Source organism: Brienomyrus brachyistius, chromosome 10 (genome assembly GCF_023856365.1).
Source record: "Brienomyrus brachyistius isolate T26 chromosome 10, BBRACH_0.4, whole genome shotgun sequence".
NCBI classification, from domain to species: Eukaryota; Metazoa; Chordata; class Actinopteri; order Osteoglossiformes; family Mormyridae; genus Brienomyrus; species Brienomyrus brachyistius.
The window spans coordinates 17,799,420-17,820,241 of NC_064542.1; the positions used below are offsets into that span (position 1 = coordinate 17,799,420).

At 42.5% G+C, this 20,822-nt stretch overlaps 1 protein-coding gene and 1 long non-coding RNA gene across 5 annotated transcripts in view; one reads left to right on the forward strand and one right to left on the reverse strand.

Annotated features, from left to right (window-relative positions):
• The first annotated feature begins 189 nt into the window (after nt 1–189).
• Nucleotides 190–17,680, forward strand: LOC125750616 (uncharacterized). The gene is made up of 3 exons (XR_007400385.1): nt 190–373; nt 1,248–1,318; nt 17,591–17,680. It is a non-coding gene; the product is annotated as an uncharacterized LOC125750616 (long non-coding RNA).
• The window catches only part of LOC125750613 (neurexin-2-beta-like), a 357,714-nt gene continuing 353,427 nt past the window's right edge, over nt 16,536–20,822 (reverse strand). For 2 of the 4 annotated variants that reach the window (XM_049028714.1, XM_049028715.1), the window contains one exon: nt 16,536–19,820. In XM_049028714.1, coding sequence (XP_048884671.1) covers nt 18,967–19,820 — 854 coding nt within the window. In that variant the 3' untranslated portion in view covers nt 16,536–18,966. The remainder of the gene's footprint in view (nt 19,821–20,822) is intronic. The other 2 variants (XM_049028717.1, XM_049028716.1) reach the window with 1 other exon arrangement.

Below are 20,822 nucleotides of genomic sequence, written 5' to 3' on the forward strand. Positions count from 1 at the left end.
GTAATTAACAATGCATTTAATACTTATGCCACACATGTATAGTTATTTTATCTGTTCTCATTTGGTAAAATTCTTTATTTTTATTAGAATCCATGTTGCACCTTTTACAAATGTGTACATTAATTGTTGCCTCTTTTTCAGCAGATGCTTGCACAAATTTTAAATGCACAATCTTCTTTAATCCGAACAAATGGTTTCCTAATTATTCCATCTATTAATTTTCCAACTGTTTATCTTAGTCATGCTAGCAGGGGATCCTGGAGCTCGTTCCTGGAAGCATGGAGCATGAGAGTGGAGTTCACCCCGGATGGGATGCCAGTCCGTCGAGGGGCACATACATGCAGGAGACCCCAAACTCCACACAAACACACAGGTTTGTAATTATATCTTTGTGGGGACTCTCCATGCATTTGTATGAGGAAAACTTTAATCACAACATGACGACCTTAACCGCTACCCAGTCCTTACCTTAATCTTTTGACATTTTTACTTTTTTGATTGAATTCACAGATCTTTGTGTGGACTCAGAAATGTAAAAAGTCTGGTTTTTTTATCACATTGTGGGGGGCATTTGCCCCCCTCAAAGTAATACAACCCTAGTCTATACACACACTGAATGCAGGCTAGATTGTTGAAGTCCTCAGTGCTGGAGCTCATTGCGACACTGTCCTGCTCAATGACCTACATTTTTTGTTTTGTGATTCTCGGGGGAAATGAGCCCTTAATGACTAAAAGAAGTCAGTAATTAAGTTTTGCTTAAATCCTTTCCCATTTTTTTATGTTCAGTGTGATTCTCCTTGTGAAGACTTAGAGGTGACAGACATGTTTTGGGTATCTACTGTGACACAATGGACTCGGTCATTGCGTATAAGATCATGGACTGTCTTGTCCATGTGATAAGCGCATGCAGACATACATACAAGGGCCTAGCTGGACATTCTCGACCCTCTGAAAAAAATGTCACCTGCTAGGGCTACCTGGTACATTTTGTCGTGTGTTTGTGTGTGTGTGGGTTGGAGGGGCCGCCCACTGGTAATGGGGGGGTTGCGTTTCAGTGATGCTGTTGAATGCCTTTCTGCAGACAGTGCCTCTTAGGGTTCTCACCTCATGTGGGATACTTTCAGATCGTGAGTAACATGCTTTCTGTATTAAGATACTACGTTCTGTGTGGGAGTGTCAGAATAGAAATCAGCCGCGTTTATGTCTTCAGTTTATTAGTAACAATGCTTTTGTTTGTGTAATTCCAGGAAGAAAAACTGCATGTAACCAAGCCCCAACATGAAAACTCTACACAGAATGAATACAAGGTGATTTTGTGGTAGGTAATTCAATATCGCTCCCTATTGTAAGTGTCACCGCAATTAAACATACATACACACTCAGAAATATTAAATGTCTTCTTCTAGACCCTCTGCTCCTTTATTTAACAGTCTCCTGTTATCCATTTCCTTGGTTCAGCAACAGAATCTGTTCCAAACCCTGCTCAGTGCTTTAGACTGTAGTGCCCTTTCATGCTGGATGCCCCTTATAATTATGTCTCCTTGCTGCCACTAGAGGGAGAGTGTGTCAGTGAAGAATTTTTTATTTTAACCAATTTAATTTAGTGCCGAATGATTGTGGATTTATAAAAGATATATCTTTTAGTACTCTCTGACTGTTCTGTCATCTCAGCTGTGTTACAGGGAGTGTCCCATGTTACTTGCTCTGTGACTGTGCTCTCTCACTGTCCTGTGTCACCTCTGCTGTGTTACAGGGAGCATCCCATATTACCTGCTCTCTCTGACTATGCTCTCTGACTGTCCTGTGTGACCTGAGCTGTGTTACAGGGAGTGTACCATGTCACCTGCTCTTTGTGACTGTGCTCTCTGACTGTCCTGTGTGACCTGAGCTGTGTTACAGGGAGTGTACCATGTCACCTGCTCTTTGTGACTGTGCTCTCTGACTGTCCTGTGTGACCTTAGCTGTGCTACAGGGAGTGTCCCATGTCACCTCTTCTCTGTGACTGTGCTCTCTGACTGTCCTGTGTCACCTCGACTGTGTTACAGGGAGTGTTCCATGTCACCTCATCTCTGTGACTGTGTTCTCTGACTGTCCTGTGTGACCTTAGCTGTGTTACAGGGAGTGTACCATGTCACCTGCTCTTTGTGACTGTACTCTCTGACTGTCCTGTGTGACCTTAGCTGTGCTACAGGGAGTGTCCCATGTCACCTCTTCTCTGTGACTGTGCTCTCTGACTGTCCTGTGTCACCTCGACTGTGTTACAGGGAGTGTTCCATGTCACCTCATCTCTGTGACTGTGCTCTCTGACTGTCCTGTGTCACCTTGACTGTGTTACAGGGAGTGTTCCATGTCACCTCTTCTCTGTGACTGTGCTCTCTGACTGTCCTGTGTCACCTCGACTGTGTTACAGGGAGTGTTTCATGTCACCTCTTCTCTGTGACTGTGCTCTCTGACTGTCCTGTGTGACCTTAGCTGTGCTACAGGGAGTGTCCCATGTCACCTCTTCTCTGTGACTGTGCTCTCTGACTGTCCTGTGTCACCTCGACTGTGTTACAGGGAGTGTTCCATGTCACCTCATCTCTGTGACTGTGCTCTCTGACTGTCCTGTGTCACCTCGACTGTGTTACAGGGAGTGTTCCATGTCACCTCATCTCTGTGACTGTGCTCTCTGACTGTCCTGTGTCACCTTGACTGTGTTACAGGGAGTGTTCCATGTCACCTCTTCTCTGTAACTGTGCTCTCTGACTGTCCTGTGTCACCTCGACTGTGTTACAGGGAGTGTTTCATGTCACCTCTTCTCTGTGACTGTGCTCTCTGACTGTCCTGTGTCACCTCGACTGTGTTACAAGGAGTGTCCCATGTCACCTCTTCTCTGTGACTGTGCTCTCTGACTGTCCTGTGTCACCCCAGCTCTGTTAGCGTGCTCTTGCCTGGCTTCACACCTGCACCTCTTTTCATGCCTGTGATAAGGTCACAGCTTTAGCAGCCTCCAAAAAGCCTGATCACTTTGGCGTGGTGCTATTGGATCTATGTGCATTTGTTAATGTGTGCATCTGCTTTAACACATGGGCTGAATCAAATAACAATTCATTTACCTGTCAGATCAAAATATGAAAACAATGGACAAGATACACACCCTTGATGCTTTGCCCGTGGCATTGCAGGCATTTCCTGTTTTTAGGTGTGTCCCACAGCCTTTCAATGCATCTACACCCTGCTGAGCTGGGACAAGGTATAATAAATAACTAGCTCACTGTGACATCATGCTTTATCCCAGGGCAACTGAATTTGGCATGAGCTCAAATAGCCATATTTCTCAGAGCATTTGAAATGGCAGATGTGTTTACTTAAATTTACAATTCAACGCTGCTCTTTGACGACTGACAGAATCAGAGGGTTATGTGTGGTCTGTGTGTGGTCATGTCTGGTCTCCATATATATATTTATCTTATCGCTTTGGTGATTGTGTACTGTATATTCTCTCTTCCCAAATTGAGATCAGGCATAGGAATCATTCATAATGGTTTATATTTTATTAGTTCAGGTCTTCAATTGTAACATAAATGAACGCGAACACACTGATGCCTCTTCTGAGCAGACAGAATTAGTTGTTTTATCCAGCTGTAATTATGGTATTTGATGGTACAGAGCAAAGAATGAGATATTAAAACATAATATCCAGTCATAGAAATTGTATTATGATGTAGACATGCATCTGTCTGCATAACTTTCCACGCATTACATTTCATGTGAAGCTGCTTAGGCTTTGGTTAGTGGCCTTCCCTGGACGTTATTCTGTAGCCCTCATGGTCAGCAGTAATAATATACTAGTTCTATGTGCCCAGCATATCCAAATGGCATTTTATCAATCCTGCAGAGTCCCTATGGGCTTCCCTACAGGGCACGTTCTCAGCAGTGGCCAATAAAATAGACCAATGAGAAAGGGGTGAAGCTCCTTATATCCCAGAATCATGCATTCCTATAGTCCTCACAGCCACTGCGCTCGACAGTGGCTAATGAAATACAGCAGTAAGAAAGAGGTGGAAGAGAGGTTAGTTGGTACCTTGGGCGGAGATTAGTAGCTCCCCCCATGACGTCATCATCGATGATTGACAGGTACAGTACAGCTGCCAGTAGCTCATACATGGAGTAGACAACCGCACCCCGGCACTTTCAGAAAGCACTTAAACTCATTATATTTAACAAAAATTTTAAAGAACAAGAAGAAAAACTTTTTTAAACAAGTTAAAATTTTTAAACAAGTACAAACGTGCCTGAACGAAACACGGTCAAAAGAGCAAATGCTGAGTTTAAGCAAGCAGAAGTCCCAAACTTTGTTTAACTTTTTGAAGAAAAGCCAGAGGAGGTTGAATTTTTAAACATGCCCAAACGAAACACTGTCAAAAGAGCAAATGCTGAGTTTAAACAAGCACAAATATTTTAACACAAGTTTTAAAAAATGAGGAAAAGGCTGTTATCAGTTGAACAGTTTATTTCAATGTAAAATAGAAAAAGCATTTCACCAAACGCGAAGATCCAGGGATCATGGCTCTGGGGTCCGTCAATGCCACACAAACAGCGGGATCAAGGCAGCCATTATTACGCAACGGAGCGATCCCACCATGCGTCCTCTCCCTTCAAACTACGCGCGAGAAATTATTTCCGGGGGCAGCCACACTCGTGCATGCGCACTGAGAACGTGCCCCACTCACGCAGACACAAATTTCAAAATTACGAAACCAATGGGGCCACATGTGGCCCTGATATTTCAAATAAGCCCCTTTAACCATAGCATTATTTTAGGTAAACTCCTTTCAGCCAATGTGTTATTTAAAATAAAATACCCTAAGCATTTCGACAACAAGAATCAAAAAATAACGTGGCCAATCCTTGTTAAAATTAGCATACGGCATTACCCCAAAAGCGGGGCGGGTAAAAGATTGTCGTGCAATTAATGTTTTACACTAGAAATTATTCTCTTTACCATAAATGTACTGTTTTTAATACAATGTTTAATGCAATGTATCAGCTAGGTGGGGCCATTCACTCATTTTTGTTAATGGGCTTGTGGGGGTTCACAGCAGGGGTTGGTGAAACAGTGGGGGCCCACGGGCATTATATGAACCTGTTGGCGGAAACTCCAAATATGGTTTGAGGTAACGCGTTCCCAAGACTATTAACCATCTGCCGCAAATGGAGGGGATGTGAACAGGAACCACAATCCGATAACGGGGGGTGTCATAAACATTGCTGTCTGTTTACCCGAAACCATACAGCAAAACACATCAAACCAAAAATAATGATTGGAAAAACAGATGCTACAAGTTAGGTCCAGTGTCAGGAGATTGTCCACGACCATGTCCCGCTGCCTCTTTGGTGTAGGTTCAGATAGGAACTAGTAAGCGGCATTTAGCAGCAAGCATTAAAAACATATTTTAAAAACTTTTAGAGAATAAAGCCTTTATTTTAATAAACATGGTTTTTCAGTAAATGTTTGTTACATGCATACAATCAAAAGTGCAGGGGTCAGGGTTTTAGAGTTGAACTTTAGGTCTGTGAAATCAGGCGTAATTATTTCTGTCAGGATCACAATGTGTATGAAGACCCCAAAACACATTAATTTAGCCATTCACTCAACTTATCGCGAAAAACCATACAGAAATAGACATAAGTTTTAAAGAAAAGACATTAACAGTTTTTATTAATGTTTAAAGGTATTAAAAACTTTAGCTGTATTTGTTAAATTGGTAAAATTGTGTTATTTTAAATTGGTATAAAAATTCTGCCTTAACTTTAGGAGTAAGACGAACACCCTACAAGTGCAGCAGAGCCCCGGACATGTGCACAAGTGCATGCCCCCAAGGATGGACCTTTAGAGTTTGATAATCAAACTCAAACAAAAAACCGCCAGACATATATAGTTTACGTTTTTTCTTAAAATTGTATAAGGATCGTTTTGTTGTAGCGAAATTTTAAAAATAGTATGAGTGTGATAGAAGTCATTTACGGAACAAGAATTGAGGAAAAATAGTGGCTAAAAATGATTGACCAGGCAGGCAGAAGTGTGCTTTGTTATCGCACAAGTGGTTGGGGATGAAACTTAAGTGGGAGTAGGAACTGCGGGATCAGGCAAGGGGGTAAGAATTTAGGATATATTTTTATTTTAAAGAAGGTGGACATGATTATTTAATTACATTTTATAGGAACCAGTAAGCCGCATTTAGCACCAAAATATACATTAAAAACTTTAAAGAATAATGCCTTAGTTATTTTAATAAAGAGGTTCTTCAGTAAATGTTAGTCATCCAACAAGGTGACCCCATGGCCCCTGTTTATATCATCCACAAGCTTGATTGAGATGCTTGCTCGAGTAGCATGTTAAGTTGACAATGGTAACTGAGCTGCAGCCTGCTTGATAGTTAATGAAACATTGTCCAAATTTAAGTGTCAGTGGTCATCCACTTTGCAGCGGAACTATAACGCCCCGTTTAGCCGTTGGTCTTTTATTTTTTACAGCCACTGCTCTCGACAGTGGCTAATGAAATACAACAGTGAGAAAGAGGCAGAGCTGATTATACCCCAGAATCATGCATTCCTATAGAGCGCACAGCCACTGCTCTCAACTGCTGCCAATAAAAGAGACCAGTGAGAAAAGGGCAAAGCTCCCTATATCACAGGGCAGGAGTTGATAGAGCTCTGGAGACCAAATCAAGCAAAAATACAGCTACTGTATTTCTGGGCTGTGTGACATTAATTAAATGATCTTGTGTAAAAATAATACTTCACTCAGCTAAATAGCTATTACTGTATAAGCAGTGCAGTATGTGAGCTGTTTGCCCCTTCTGTGATGTTGTGTTCAGGTCATGTTAGGGCATCACAGCATGGCTCAAAGAACTAAAGCAACATGGAGGCTCTCACATTCTAGCTGGAGTATGGAGAAGCTATGTTGTGTGTGTGTTTTTGTGTGTATGAAAGTACCCCACAATGGGATAAAACCGGTTATTCTGATGTTGTGGGGGACCATTTTTCAGGTCCCCATAAAGACCTGTGAATGCAATCAGGAAAAATGCCATTTCGTATTTTGCTTGGTTACTTATGGGGTTAAGATTAGGGCTGGGTAGGGGTTATGGTCGTCTTGTTAGGATTACAGTTTTCCCCATAGAAATGAATGGAGAGTCCCCACAAAGATATGATTATAAACCTGCATGCGTATGTGTGAGTATGGGAGTATGTTGCCATGACAACAGAGGATAAGCCAAAACTGTCAGATCCTGAGTATTTCTGGACTTGCACATACAATATATGTAACATGCGCTCCGTTTCTGTGCCCGGCCAGCCAACATGCCCTATTTGGACCGCGCCCATTCTCTCCAGTCACTGTGACTCGGAACCATCTATCACACAGCAATGACAAGGAGACTGGCATATAACAGAAGCATACAATGCTCTATTTTAGAGTGAGATATGCACATTAATCCTTCCCCCTCATGTGAAATACCATTACCGTCATATCTGTGCTGAGATAAATTTAATTTAATGGCAGAATCCTGGGTCCAGGGAACTATTTGACTTGTAAATTACAGATCCATTTATGTGATGGTACCAGGGTTTTGTTGTTAATTCTGTCTCCAAACAAGAGAAGCAGAGATAAGTGGGAGGGATGGTGTGTGTGTACTGATTTATAATGTGTGTAATAATTCTGACTCTGCATGTGTGTGTGATATTTGTTCAGATGCTGTGTACAGAGGTCGGTTTTAGGCACAGATTTTCATTTTGACTAATTAAGATTTTAGTTATGCTATAAAACTCCATTCTTCATTTACTAATTCAAGCAGTTCAATAATTAAAAATGATCAGACATGCTGTGACTAACCATAAGGGGTATGATTATGATTCTGTTCTTTCTGTGAGGGTCTCACTGTAAAACCATACACATTCAGCTGCACCTCTTGGCTGTCAGTATCATTCTTCTAATGTGGATTTTGCAGCCTCTCCAGGAGAACCAAGAAAGTAAAAGTGAAAATCCAGGCCATGGATATCATTAAGCCTCCTAGGAAACCGAAAAAGGGGCCCAGGCATTTGGAACAAGTAGAAGTGAGAATTTAAAGGGGCCACAGTGTTCAGATGGGATGTTGGAACCTTGAGCTCCACAAAGAGGAGATTTTATGGATGTTTACTGGGTTTGCCATCTGACTCCCTAGAGGCTGGCCTCTCTGACTCTCAAAGCTTCATTCCATCTGACTCCCTAGAGGCTGGCCTCTCTGACTCTCAAAGCTTCATTCCATCTGACTCCCTAGAGGCTGGCCTCTCTGACTCTCATGGCTTCATTCCATCTGCCTCCCTAGAGGCTGGCCTCTCTGACTCTCAAAGCTTCATTCCATCTGACTCCCTAGAGGCTGGCCTCTCTGACTCTCATGGCTTCATTCCATCTGCCTCCCTAGAGGCTGGCCTCTCTGACTCTCAAAGCTTCATTCCATCTGACTCCCTAGAGGCTGGCCTCTCTGACTCTCATGGCTTCATTCCATCTGACTCCCTAGAGGCTGGCCTCTCTGACTCTCAAAGCTTCATTCCATCTGACTCCCTAGAGGCTGGCCTCTCTGACTCTCAAAGCTTCATTCCATCTGACTCCCTAGAGGCTGGCCTCTCTGACTCTCAAAGCTTCATTCCATCTGACTCCCTAGAGGCCGGCCTCTCGGGCCCTCAAAACTTTATTCCATCTGATTTCCAAGAGGCTGGCCTCTCTGGTTCTCAAAGCCTCATTCCATTTGACCTCCAAGAGGCTGGCCTCTTGACTTGCAAAGCTTCATTCCATCTGACTCGCTAAAGGCTGGCCTCTCTGGCTTGCAAAGCTTTATTACATCTAACTCCCTAGAGGCTGGGATTTCTGATTCTCAAAGCAAGCCTCATTCCATTGGACATTTCATCTGATATTTGGTGAGATTAAAAAAGATCGTCATATTCAGCTTCGGTTAGCTAAGGCATCTTCTTGGGGAGTCCAGTCATTCTGTCATAATCAAGCACAGGGCGAGTGAGCAGGGAGCAGAGAAATCAGGATTGGGCACACGAAAATCCAAAAAAACGGGGTTTATTATGGGCAGAGCACTACACAGTAAAACATCGTCAATGACTGGACTGGGGAAACTTGAACTTGAATGCGGACTAAATACACAGGACTGCTCAAACTAACAGAAAACAGCTGGTTACAATCTGGGTAGTACACATGGTTAATGAGGGGGCGTGGCACACACGAGGATCGTACGAGCAGCACAGGACACCAGGTTTTTGTGATGCAATTAAAAAACAAACAAGTCTTGTTTTTTTGTTTGTTGAAGCAGCTTTTGATTTAATTACAGCATTCAGTGTTTTTCGGGACACACCTGCCATCAATTAAAGTGACTCTGATTAACCCTAAACACAGCTCAGCTGTCCTAGTAGGATTTTCCTGTCATTCACCCAGTTGCATCCTATAGCAAAAGCCATGGTTCACAGAGATCTTCTGAAACATTAAAGGGATCTCCTTGTTGAAATGTATTGTGGTAGAAAAATTATAAATCTGGCCGTATAATGAGTCACTTAGAATAAAACACCAGATTTCTCAGTTGGTGAGCAAAGTTATCTCTTTTATGCGAACAATCAAGCAAAGCATGATTGGTCATAAAACACTAACAAACCAAACTAAAACACAATTCTCTCGCTCTATTGGTTCACCTTGTCAACAAGGTAAAATCCACCCATTTTGCTCAATTTACCAGAACATGTCTTGACTGCTAGGCTCCTACTTGAGATATGAATATAGATATTGAATCACTGTAAATATTTCGTTGTCCTTTGATTAATGATTAATGTATCGACTTATTGTTATTAAATCACTGCAAATACATGGTTAACATATGATTAACATGATTAACATAACAAGTACTTGTACGTTTGTACTACTGCATAACATTGCGTATGGCATACTGTGACTACTTTATAACTACAACTTTTTGTGCACCAGTTGGGGCAGCTTCGAATCACTTCCTGCAGGCGGTTTCATCTCTCCAAGGTTTGATCGCTCTTCAGGGTCTGTGGAACCAACCGCAGGCAGCTACCATGAAGAGAGGTCACACAGTATTCAAAACAATCTCTTCTTGCCTAAGGCCTAAGACATAACAGACCCACTATGCCTCCCCTCCCGGGCCTTCCAATGTCCAATTTCCTTTCCACATTATCATTCGGTAGAAGGGTACAAAAAAAATTCTACAGCATTAGATATACCGTGGAATACAGTGAAGACAAGAAGGGGAGAAAGTATAAAAACAGATTTCAAATCTGTCTGATACTCCATACTTCCTCCACCTAAGACTGAGGTCTGCAGTGAAATCACATGGGGTGCCTTGGAGTCATTTGATTCCAGAGCACCCCATGGAGAGGTGGATTGATCCCAAACGGTGGTCAAGTGGGACTGTAACAAGCATTTATAATACTTTAATTCACCATCATTCCAAAGACCTAGCTGTAGAAAGGCTGTGTGAAAGGGATTTGAACACACATGGTGTAGAGCCTTTATGGGAAAATATCTGGGGAAACCTAGATAGTGCTTCCAAAAATCTTGCACATCAACTTATACACTATAAGTTAATACACAGAGCATACACAACTCCCCTAAAATGTTTTAAAATGAAACTACTCTCAAGTTATAATTGCACTCATTGGCCTGATCCAGCACTTGGTACAACAATGCATATGTTCTGGGAGTGCATTACAATCAGGCACTTCAGGCTCTCTGTAGAGTTAGCTGTACAGTAGCTCTCTGTAATCTACTATGGCCCTTTTGTAATATTTATGTCGTACTGTACTGTGTGGTTCATATGTTCATGATATGTTGTAAGTAAAAATTCTTGTATCTTCTAATAAAAAATCACAAAAAAGTGGAGAAAATGCAGAACGACAGCGACGTTAATGAGAACTGGACATCCCTCCAAAATTGATGACAAAACAAGATGAAATCAGGTCAGGGAGGTTGCCAAGAGGCCTACAGCAAAACTGAAGGGGCTGCAGGAATTTCTGGCAAGTGCTGGTTGTGTACTACATGTGGCAACAATCTCCTGTATTCTCCACATGTCTGGACTATGGGGTATTGTCACAAGGCGGAAGCCTTTTCTTGGAAAGAAAAACATCCAGGCACACACCAAAAGAACACCATACGCACAGTGAAGCATGGTGGTGGCAGCATGACACTCTCGGAAAAAAGGGGAAAATTTGCACCTCTGTTCATCAGTTGGGCTATACTCTCAAGGGACTGCCAATTGTAACGTTGAAATGACTTATTGTGGTCTTTTTTTTTTTTTTGCATCACAAAAATCTGGCATCCACTTTATACCTTCAGTCACAAATGAAATATCTGTTTCCTGAAACAGCTACCTCTATTAGTTACTGTCATGGACTCGGGGGTGTCTGACATGGGGGCGAGGGACGGTGCAGGCAGGAAGGAGGTGGACGATCCACTGGTGGCTCGGAGGAAAAAGGGGTTTAGTAATGGAACAGAAATCACTTGGAAACCACAAAATAAATGGACCACAAGGCGTCAAAACTAAAAGGGGTACAAACTAACATAACAAGATAATCTACAGTGGGAAACTGGCTACAAAGGGAACAGGCAGGGAATATTATGTATAACAAACAACAGAAACACAGTCAACAAGAATACCACCAGCAACAACAATGACTACACCAGAAAGCAGGGCAGGATCAAGAAATTAAATACAGAGCTAACAATGATAACGCAGGACAGGTGAGAATAATTAACAAGGGCTGGAAAAATGGGCAACAGGTGAAATGAATAATCAAATCAAGGAACTCAGAAACTAACAGGGACACTAAGAACTAACAAAGAAACAAGGAAACAGAATCTAAACACCAGGAAAATAATGAAGGTAGGTAAAACAGAACCAAGGCAAAGCAAAAAAAAACAAAAACTGATAAATGAAACACTAGGGAACAAAATACAAAAAAAGACGCAGGATTTGAACACACAAGTGAGGGGATTATAGGTAGCCATACACTCAGCTTGTTGAACCATGTGGCAGTCTGGGGTGCAGGGGGAACAAAATTAAAGACTTTGACTACAGGGAGGACAGGATGACCAGCGACACCTGCTGGCCAAATGGGGAGAATACATGAAAGACTGGAACAAATAGCTGCTGACCCTGAGTTTGAGTTTCTTGTTTTAGTTTATTAGCTTCACCTGTTGCCCTTGTGTGTTTTCCTGATTGTTCGTTGTCCTGCACCCTCCCCGATTGGTTAATTGTCTGCTTCACTCCTGCTTGTCATTACCCTGTTCAGTTTTTGTATTTAAGTTCCTGTCTGAATTTTAGTCCTGAGTGGTTTATTGTTTGTGATTATTTGTGATAGCTGCATGTTCTGCTAATTGCGATAGTTAATGTTTGGTGTTCGATGTATATACTGCTCACCTGCCCAGTTTTATAATCAGTCTTGTTTATCCCCATTTACTTTTGACTCCTCGTGGTCCTTTGATTTTGTTGCTGTTTTCTTGTGTTTTTAGTTCAGTTGATAAACCCAGTTTGTCCTTTGAGCCGCAAGTGGGTCGTCCACATTTCTGTTCCAACCTGCACTATCCCTCGTTCTCGCACCAAACTTGCCCGAATCCATGACATACAGATGATTGTATGGCTCCTTTGGATCCTTGATGGGGCTCTCCAAAAGCCCTGTAATAGCTTGTTTTAAAGAAATACAAATGAAATGGGCCCTAGCTTTAACAGGGCACACATTGTTCCTGTTTCCTCATTCTATTACTCTTAATGTCCAGCCAAAGTCACGCCTGTATCTTTTCAATTGCCGAAGACCTTTGTTGTGTAAGTTGTTTCACATTATGGGGTGCATGTGCATATGTGTGCTCTTGGCTATAGATTTCTGCCCTGATATGCACCCTGATCACCAGGGGCACTGATTGGTTAGCTGTAGCTGCCTACTTGATACGTTACTGAGGTGAGAGCAAGCTGGCTGCAAAGGGCAGCCTCCCATAGGGCCTCACTCAAGATCCTGCAAACTGTCATGTCTGTTCCCCGTGTTTCCCCTTGGGTGTGGTTCCAAATCATCCATGCCTATGGCCTGTCCATCTTGTTTCTAGTTATTGCCCTCCTGTTGATCACTCACAGCTGCCTTGTGTTTTCTCCTCATTTGCTAAGTATATTAGCATCTCTCAGTCCAGTCATTGTTGCCTGTTTGTGTCTGCTGTCAGCCCTTTGAATCCTAATAAAAACCTCCCTGCACAGCCTGCATTCTGGGGCGTTCATTCTGCTGTGGAAGTAACACAAACATCTCAAAGCCAGGTTTGAACTGGCAACCTTATAATCACAGGCAGGCTTAGCCCACTGAGCCACCCACTGTTTCCTGGACACGACCTGCTACAGAAAGGATGACCTAGAGCACCCCTGCCTTGCCTATGTTTCTTGGTTGCATTTACTTTGAGTGAACTGCGTAGCACAGCTTGCATTTTCAGTGCACATCACGTTAGCCATGCCTGTCACCTGGGATTGGGTCAGGTTAGCACTCCTCTCCCATCCACAATCATATCTACATTTGCAAACTGGTAGAAGTTGGTTGTCCAGCCACAAGCTATATCACTAATGATATCACTTCAGATTAAAATGTAACAAAATGCACCTCCCCTGTGCTTTGCTTTTGGCCAGTATTTGTGTTGGTGTCAGTCTGTTTTGGTTTGGTTGATCAGTTAGTTTGCTAAAAGAATGAAATATAAGTTAAGAAGGATTTCTCTCTTTTATTCTTCTCTTTCCTTTGATGTTGTCAATGACCTAACCAGACTGCTGTTTATAATATTGCAAATATACCAGTAAAGCACTCCATACTGTCAGTTTTTCCTCATGTTTTGATTTAGTGTTTCTGTTTTTATCTACTTTGCGTGATGTCCTTTTCCCCACATTCATATCCAGATATATAGCTTTTCATGAACAATTGATACCTGAAATAAAGTGATAAAATGTCATGTCACAGCAGTTATCTGTGCTGCATTTGGTGATAGATCCTCCTGGTACTTGCAGAAAAGTCCAGCTTTGTGCAGCTTTTTACATTCGACCACTTGCCTTTCCCTGCTTTTATTATTCCACAGTCAAGCAAAGACACACATTTACCATGTGCTGGTGCTGAAACACAACCGTCCAAAAGTCTAGTGATTGCATCAAGTGAACTATCTCCCATTTGAGGACTGAATTATTAAAAAAAAAAGGCATTTTGTTACATTATAATCTGAAGTGATATCATTAGTGATACCTACCTACCTACGTACATACCTACTGTACCAACCAACCAATAGTGTATGCACTATATGCGTGGGATCCAACTGTACGTCCTAAAAAGCCCCAGCGGCTCATTTCTCAGAATCCATTCTCAGAAAAAACGTGTTTGGCTGAAAGGCCACAGACACTATTGCTGCCTTGTGTGGGTGTCATGGTACTCAATATTCACTCTTCAGAGAATCGCGGTACAGCAGGGAGTACATTACTTGTTACAAACACAATTAGGAACAGCTGTAAGCCCAGGGAAATGTGTCTCGACATGTCTGAGTAAAAAAAACCTATCCATCCATCCATCCATCCATCCATGGATCCATCCATCCATTTTCCAAACCACTTATCCTACTGGGTTGCGGGGGGTCCGGAGCCTATCCCGGAACCAATGGGCATGAGGCAGGGACCAACCCAGGATGGGGGGCCAGCCCATCGCAGGGCACATTCACACACCATCCACTCACACATGCACACATATGGGCAATTTAGCAACTCCAATTAGCCTCAGCGTGTTTTTGGGCTGTGGGGGGAAACCGGAGAACCCTGAGGAAACCCCACGACGACATGGGGAGAACATGCAAACTCCGCACACATGTGACCCAGGCGGAGACTGGAACCTGGGTCCCAGAGGTGTGAGGCAACAGTGCTAACTGCACCACCATGCCACCCCCATTGTAAAAATAAATATGTAAAATAAAAAAATAAATAAAAAAATAAATAACAAAATTATGACATCATAACTATCGTAATTATCTAAATCCTGTCTAAATCCTGTATTCTTTTTTACTGAGTATGGTCACATATCTGTAGCAATAAACAACCCTACAGGAGTAACTATTGTTTTTTTCCTGTTCTGAATTTCCTGGCAAAGGAGTCTTGAATACCAGAGAGAGATGATCTTGCAGAGGTTGTTTCTGCCTTGCTCCAGTCATACACATCTCGTCTCAAATGACTTAGCACATTGGATGTGTTTCCAGCAACATATCTGAGTTCGGTATATCAGAGCCGGCAGACAGTCTAGGTCTTATCAAGTACTCTCTCTCTATTTATTGGGAAACTAAAGTGTTCCCAAACTGCACATCATGACTGACTGACAGCCACAATTAGCAAAATCATATTTAACAGTTTTCCATATTGAACCTGTGTCAGTAAATGCACAATATTAATTCTTTTCATTGTGTGTGCCAGTCCTGAAAATGATGAACCAAACCATTTGTATTGGGTGAACCGTCCATTACATATGCAGGTGATGTGGATCCACGAAAGCCGGGCACGACTGAGCAAACTGAGGCTAGGGTTAGGGTTCATAAAAGTACGGCATTTCCAGGCATCAACATGTGTTTTTATGACAGGTCTGCTCCACTGTAGGATAGGAAACCACAGCTGAGAATGCTTTAGTAGCATATTTCCTACTTTTCAACCATTACAGCCCTAAAATTTAGCTCATACAACATATTCAGATGAAAAAACAGCTGCATACAATCAATGTAAAAATGTAATAACATTATTATTTAGACTATCACTATCTAGGCAAGTTTTCCATTTGCACGGGGCCCCTATAGGATGGGGTCTGGAACGGCCACACGAGATACCCCACCCTAAAGACGGCTCTGAATAGAACAATTGACAAACTTGTCTGGGGGATATAATGCTGTCATTTTGATAGCCCCCTTTCTAGTTGCCTTCAGGTTTTAAAAACAAAACTGTTATTTGGTTTGTTTACTGTATGCATGTAGGCAGTTTTCATATTTAATCAATTGTCATGTCATGGTGTATTTAACATGTTTTTTATTCAGATCTGCTTTTAATTGGACCATTGCAAGGTGCTGAATACCGTACAGTAGATTTCATCTGTCTCATTATGACAATATAGGTGAAGATAAATAGATAAATAAATAATTCCAAGTTTGGAAGTGCATGCCTGAATTGATGATAGACTATTCAAACTTCATATAGTATTTATACAGTCAACACTAGGTCATCATGTAAAACCAGCAGCTGGTGTTTCACTGTTTGGCTTCATAAAGGCTTGTGCTGCTTCAATTCACTAACAGCAACTACTGATGTCTTATAACTCAGACTTTCCATTACTGGCTACGTAGGACCAGTGAGATATCACTCCAGAAATCACTCCTGAAAGCACCAAATTTATACCATATTATAATATTAATTATAATGTAATATAATTAGAGATGGACTGAAGTCAGTAACAAATGACAGGAAACGTGGTTTAAGAAGTGTATAACCAATTGTATTTCCCCTCTGTTAATGTACACATATCTCACGGAAACACTTTACAATAACATTTAATAAGAAGAGCAGGAATCAGAATGAACTGACCAAAAAGATGAATGGACTCGGCTAGCTTCCTGATACGGACATGGTGACTGTTCAAGTATAATACAAAATCATGTCAAGGATAAATAATCTATAGATACAGAACAGGAAAGAGGCCTTGCTGGCTTTGTGTCATTATAAAAACAAAACGTGTGTTTGCCAGTGCTGTAACGCATGACCTTGAGAATTTGCCAGTGCTGTAACGCATAACCTTGAGAATTTGCCAGTGCTGTAACGCATGACCTTGAGAATTTGCCAGTGCTGTCACGCATGGCCTTGAGAATTTGCCAGTGCTGTAACGCATGACCTTGAGAATTTGCCAGTGCTGTCACGCATGGCCTTGAGAATTTGCCAGTGCTGTCACGCATGGCCTTGAGAATTTGCCAGTGCTGTCACGCATGGCCTTGAGAATTTGCCAGTGCTGTCACGCATGACCTTGAGAATTTGCCAGTGCTGTCACGCATGGCCTTGAGAATTTGCCAGTGCTGTCACGCATGACCTTGAGAATTTGTCAGTGCTGTTACATACAGTTTCTAAAAATGAAGTAGAATATTATGTCAGTGCTGTTACATACAATGTGAAGTTATGAAAAATAATGGGCGAGACAGTTAGCAGGATGCAGAAGGAGCTTCACTGTTAGGGACGGAATCTCCTCATGTCATAAGGAGGGAAGAGTATAAGACCATTTCAACCCAAATCACACTGGTCCTTTAAGAAACAGAACATATAAATTTCAGTTTCTTACTCAATTTTCATATTTTGGTGAGGGCATTATCAGGAAAAGCACTTTTCTTAGGAATGGTATGAGAGATTAAACTTTTAATTTTTTAGTGAAGAGTTTTTATGGGCTCAAGAAAATTGGCATACTGAAGTTCTGTTTAACCCCCAAGGTAACCATATTCCACTTTCTTCTTTCCTTTTCTTGTCAATTGTTTGTTGATTTGCAGTCAACAGAAGAGGAGGACAAGATGGACGATCAATATGCAGACTCAGCGGTGGATGCACTTGCCTGCTATGAATACACCAGGAAACGCAACAGACTTCAAATGTCTTTCACTTGATACCAGCAGCATTGTTTTCTTGCTGCTGCTTCTTCCAGGTATATATTTGTGACCTTGGCTGAAACACACACAAACAGATCACTTCCCTTTTTGATATGGTTCCAGTGAAGTCCATAGATTTGTGCAATGTCTATACATATATTTATACATTTGTTTAGGACAAGTTCACTGCAGTTGCTTTGTCATGCTGAAAGCCATGGTCCATTCACTCTTGTATTTGGTGGCAGTTGATATGTGGTCAGGAGGTCAACTTGTCAGCCGGACAACTTGGGTTTGGTGGCTTCAATTCTCTGTCAGCCTTGAGTCATTCTCACTTTCTATTTTTTTCACAGAAACAGTTGATTTTTTTTTGTAACTGTAATGAACACTACATGCTTGAGACACAGCAGAGAAACTTTTAGCACCATGAACAGAAAGAGGAAGAGAGAGCCAGAGAGTCTTCGGGAGGTTAGCGGCAGTGAGCATAAAGATGGAGGGAGGCATCTTTGACACTTTGTTCAATTTAAATATAAGCAGAGATCTATTTGAGAGGCCCCAGTCTCCTACATCAGAGGTTCCCAAACTTTGCAGCCCATGGCCCCCAAATTAACAGCGGCAGATACTTGTGAACCCCATTTAGCCGAAGCCTCCTCGGTAGATTTCACCATTTGGGGGCTACAATTTGCTCGGTAGATTTATTGGTTGCAGTGAATACAGTGAATTTTTTTTGTGTGTTTTTACAATTTTCCAAACATATTCTGCAAAAATTACATTGCGACCCCTCACTTTGGGGACCCCTGTTCTAGATCAGGCTAAACTAACTACTCTGTTTTCAAAACTTTCAAAAAAATAATTACTGAGGAGGCCTCAATGGTACATCTTTAAAATGAGAGAACAACAGGTGGAGAGAGAAATATAGCATATTTTCATTTGCATTTCGGCCAAAAGGGAACAATTAACAAAGAGGCATTAGCCATAAAAACCCAATAATTTTTTTTGAATGTGTCAGAATGAATAATTGAATTGGTGATGGAAAACGGTAGGATTATTCTGCCTGCCTTGCGGGCCCCTGTTGCTGCCTACATGCATAGACTGCTGAGTGGTAAAGAGTCAGACAAAGACAAGCTTTTGGCAACATTAGGATTTTGGAGCCTGGAATTGTGTTGTTTGTCTGAGCCTGTATGAGCTGGAAGATGGAGAATAGATCCCCGCAGAAGCAGATCATGGTCTCTCCGTCCCTCTCCACTCTCTCCCTCTGTCTGTCCACCTCTCATAGGCCAAGCTCACACATAGTACTCCTTATCCTTGTTCTTCTTGCTTTTGGCGGCAGTTTTGGGGACCCCTGGCTGCGTCTCTTTGACTAAAGTTCCATTGGGATGTGTGGCAGAGTTGCTGATGTAGTTTCGAGTCTGATCCACCTGGTAGGAACCCTCGTCACGGTTTCGGTACTTGTACATGGCATAGAGAAGAATGAGGATGCAGAGGGCAGCAGCTGCTACAATGCCGACCACCATGCCTGTGGTGCTGCTGGACTCGCGGATCACCTCCACCGCGCCAGGCGGGCCCCTCTCCGGGGCTGTGGGGCTGGCTGTGGGCAAATTGGGGGGGCGGGTTATTCCTGGAATGTGTCGGTGCCGTCCGCTGTGATCCGGGTCGACGGAGGCAGCAGGCAGCAGAAGCACCTGATCGCGGGTGTTCATTTTTCCAGCAGGCATGCGCCCGTTGGCACCCAGGCCAGGCCTGCGGTGGGGGAGCTGGTCAGGTCCAAATGTGGGGACAGAGGGGGGCTTAAAGAAATGCCGATCGCGGGGGCTCTGTACAGCACCCTCCGCTGCAGGAGGGGGTGGTAGCACTGTCCTATCAGGGATGAGGGGGGCATTTTTGTAAAAGTCCTCGTCATCAGACTCGGTCATTTCCCCCGAGCCGTAGGCTGACACCTCAATGGGCTCCTCACAGTCCTCCTGGTCCAGGGGGCAGGGGGGGCGGCCATTGGCCAGAGGCAGGGACTCTTTGGTGGTCTCGAGCAGGGTGAGGAGGGGACGGTACGTGGGGGGAGGGGGGATTACAGGGTAGTGGGTGGCGATAGACGGGGGCTCTAAAGTGTCCACTGTAATAATGGGCAAGACTAATTCACCTCCTAGAATGAGAAAGAGAAGAGGTGGGAAAAGGTGATTAGTGAAGCCTGGAATGTTCCTCTCTGGATCAGCAGAAAAAACACAGAAGTCCAAATGAAACAGGAATCATGTTCTTTAAAGTACCAAGAACACATATCAGGTTAGTTATACTGTTTGATTTTGCTTATGCTGTGCTATTCAATTTAAAGTGTTAAGGTGATTAGTCTTAACTTCAATATAAAATACAATATAAAAGTTAAACATATATATTCTCAGAAAAAAATAACATATAAACGTTCATTCTAGTCTAAACTATGTTCCTTGCCTAAGCTGTCTAATTAATATTTGAGTAAATATGATAGTATTATAATTAATGTTAAAGAAGATTACAAAATAACATTTGAACAGTTAGTGTCCTGTCTACCATCTGCTGAGCTAATTATCTCCCTGCTTCCTTTTCTTTGTCTGCTTAAATAAGATGACAAAACCACAGAGTTCAGGGCACTTACATCAACAAATTGGCCGCATGATTTTAGCATGAAAAAAAATTACAAAAAGAAAGTTGTGTAAGAGTGTTCTTAAATAGAAAGCCCACCCTTTTTCCCTCTTCCTGTATTGATTCATTTGTTCGTTTTATGATTCGTTAATCAGATTCTCGTCAGAGGGAGGAGCACTGGAACATTGTGCTGTTTGTGCCTAGTTCGGTCGATGCGCATTAATATTTACCTCCTCCTCCACCCTCTGTGTAACTTAACCATCCCCTGAGACAAAGGACGCCCGCCAGGCAGTATATATTTACAGTGCTCTGACCTCCATGTCCCCAAGCTGAATCCTCACCTCCTGAATCTCAGTGAATCATTAAGTGTTATTTAACAGCTTTTTCGTGGTCAGTGATTGGGTATCTCTGCTCCTCACTATGGACTTCTGATTTCTGAATTGAGGTATTTTCTGCTTGGTCCTCTTTGAACTGGGCACGGCCTTTTCGTGCAATATATCTACGTGCAGATATAGCACCGAAATATGTT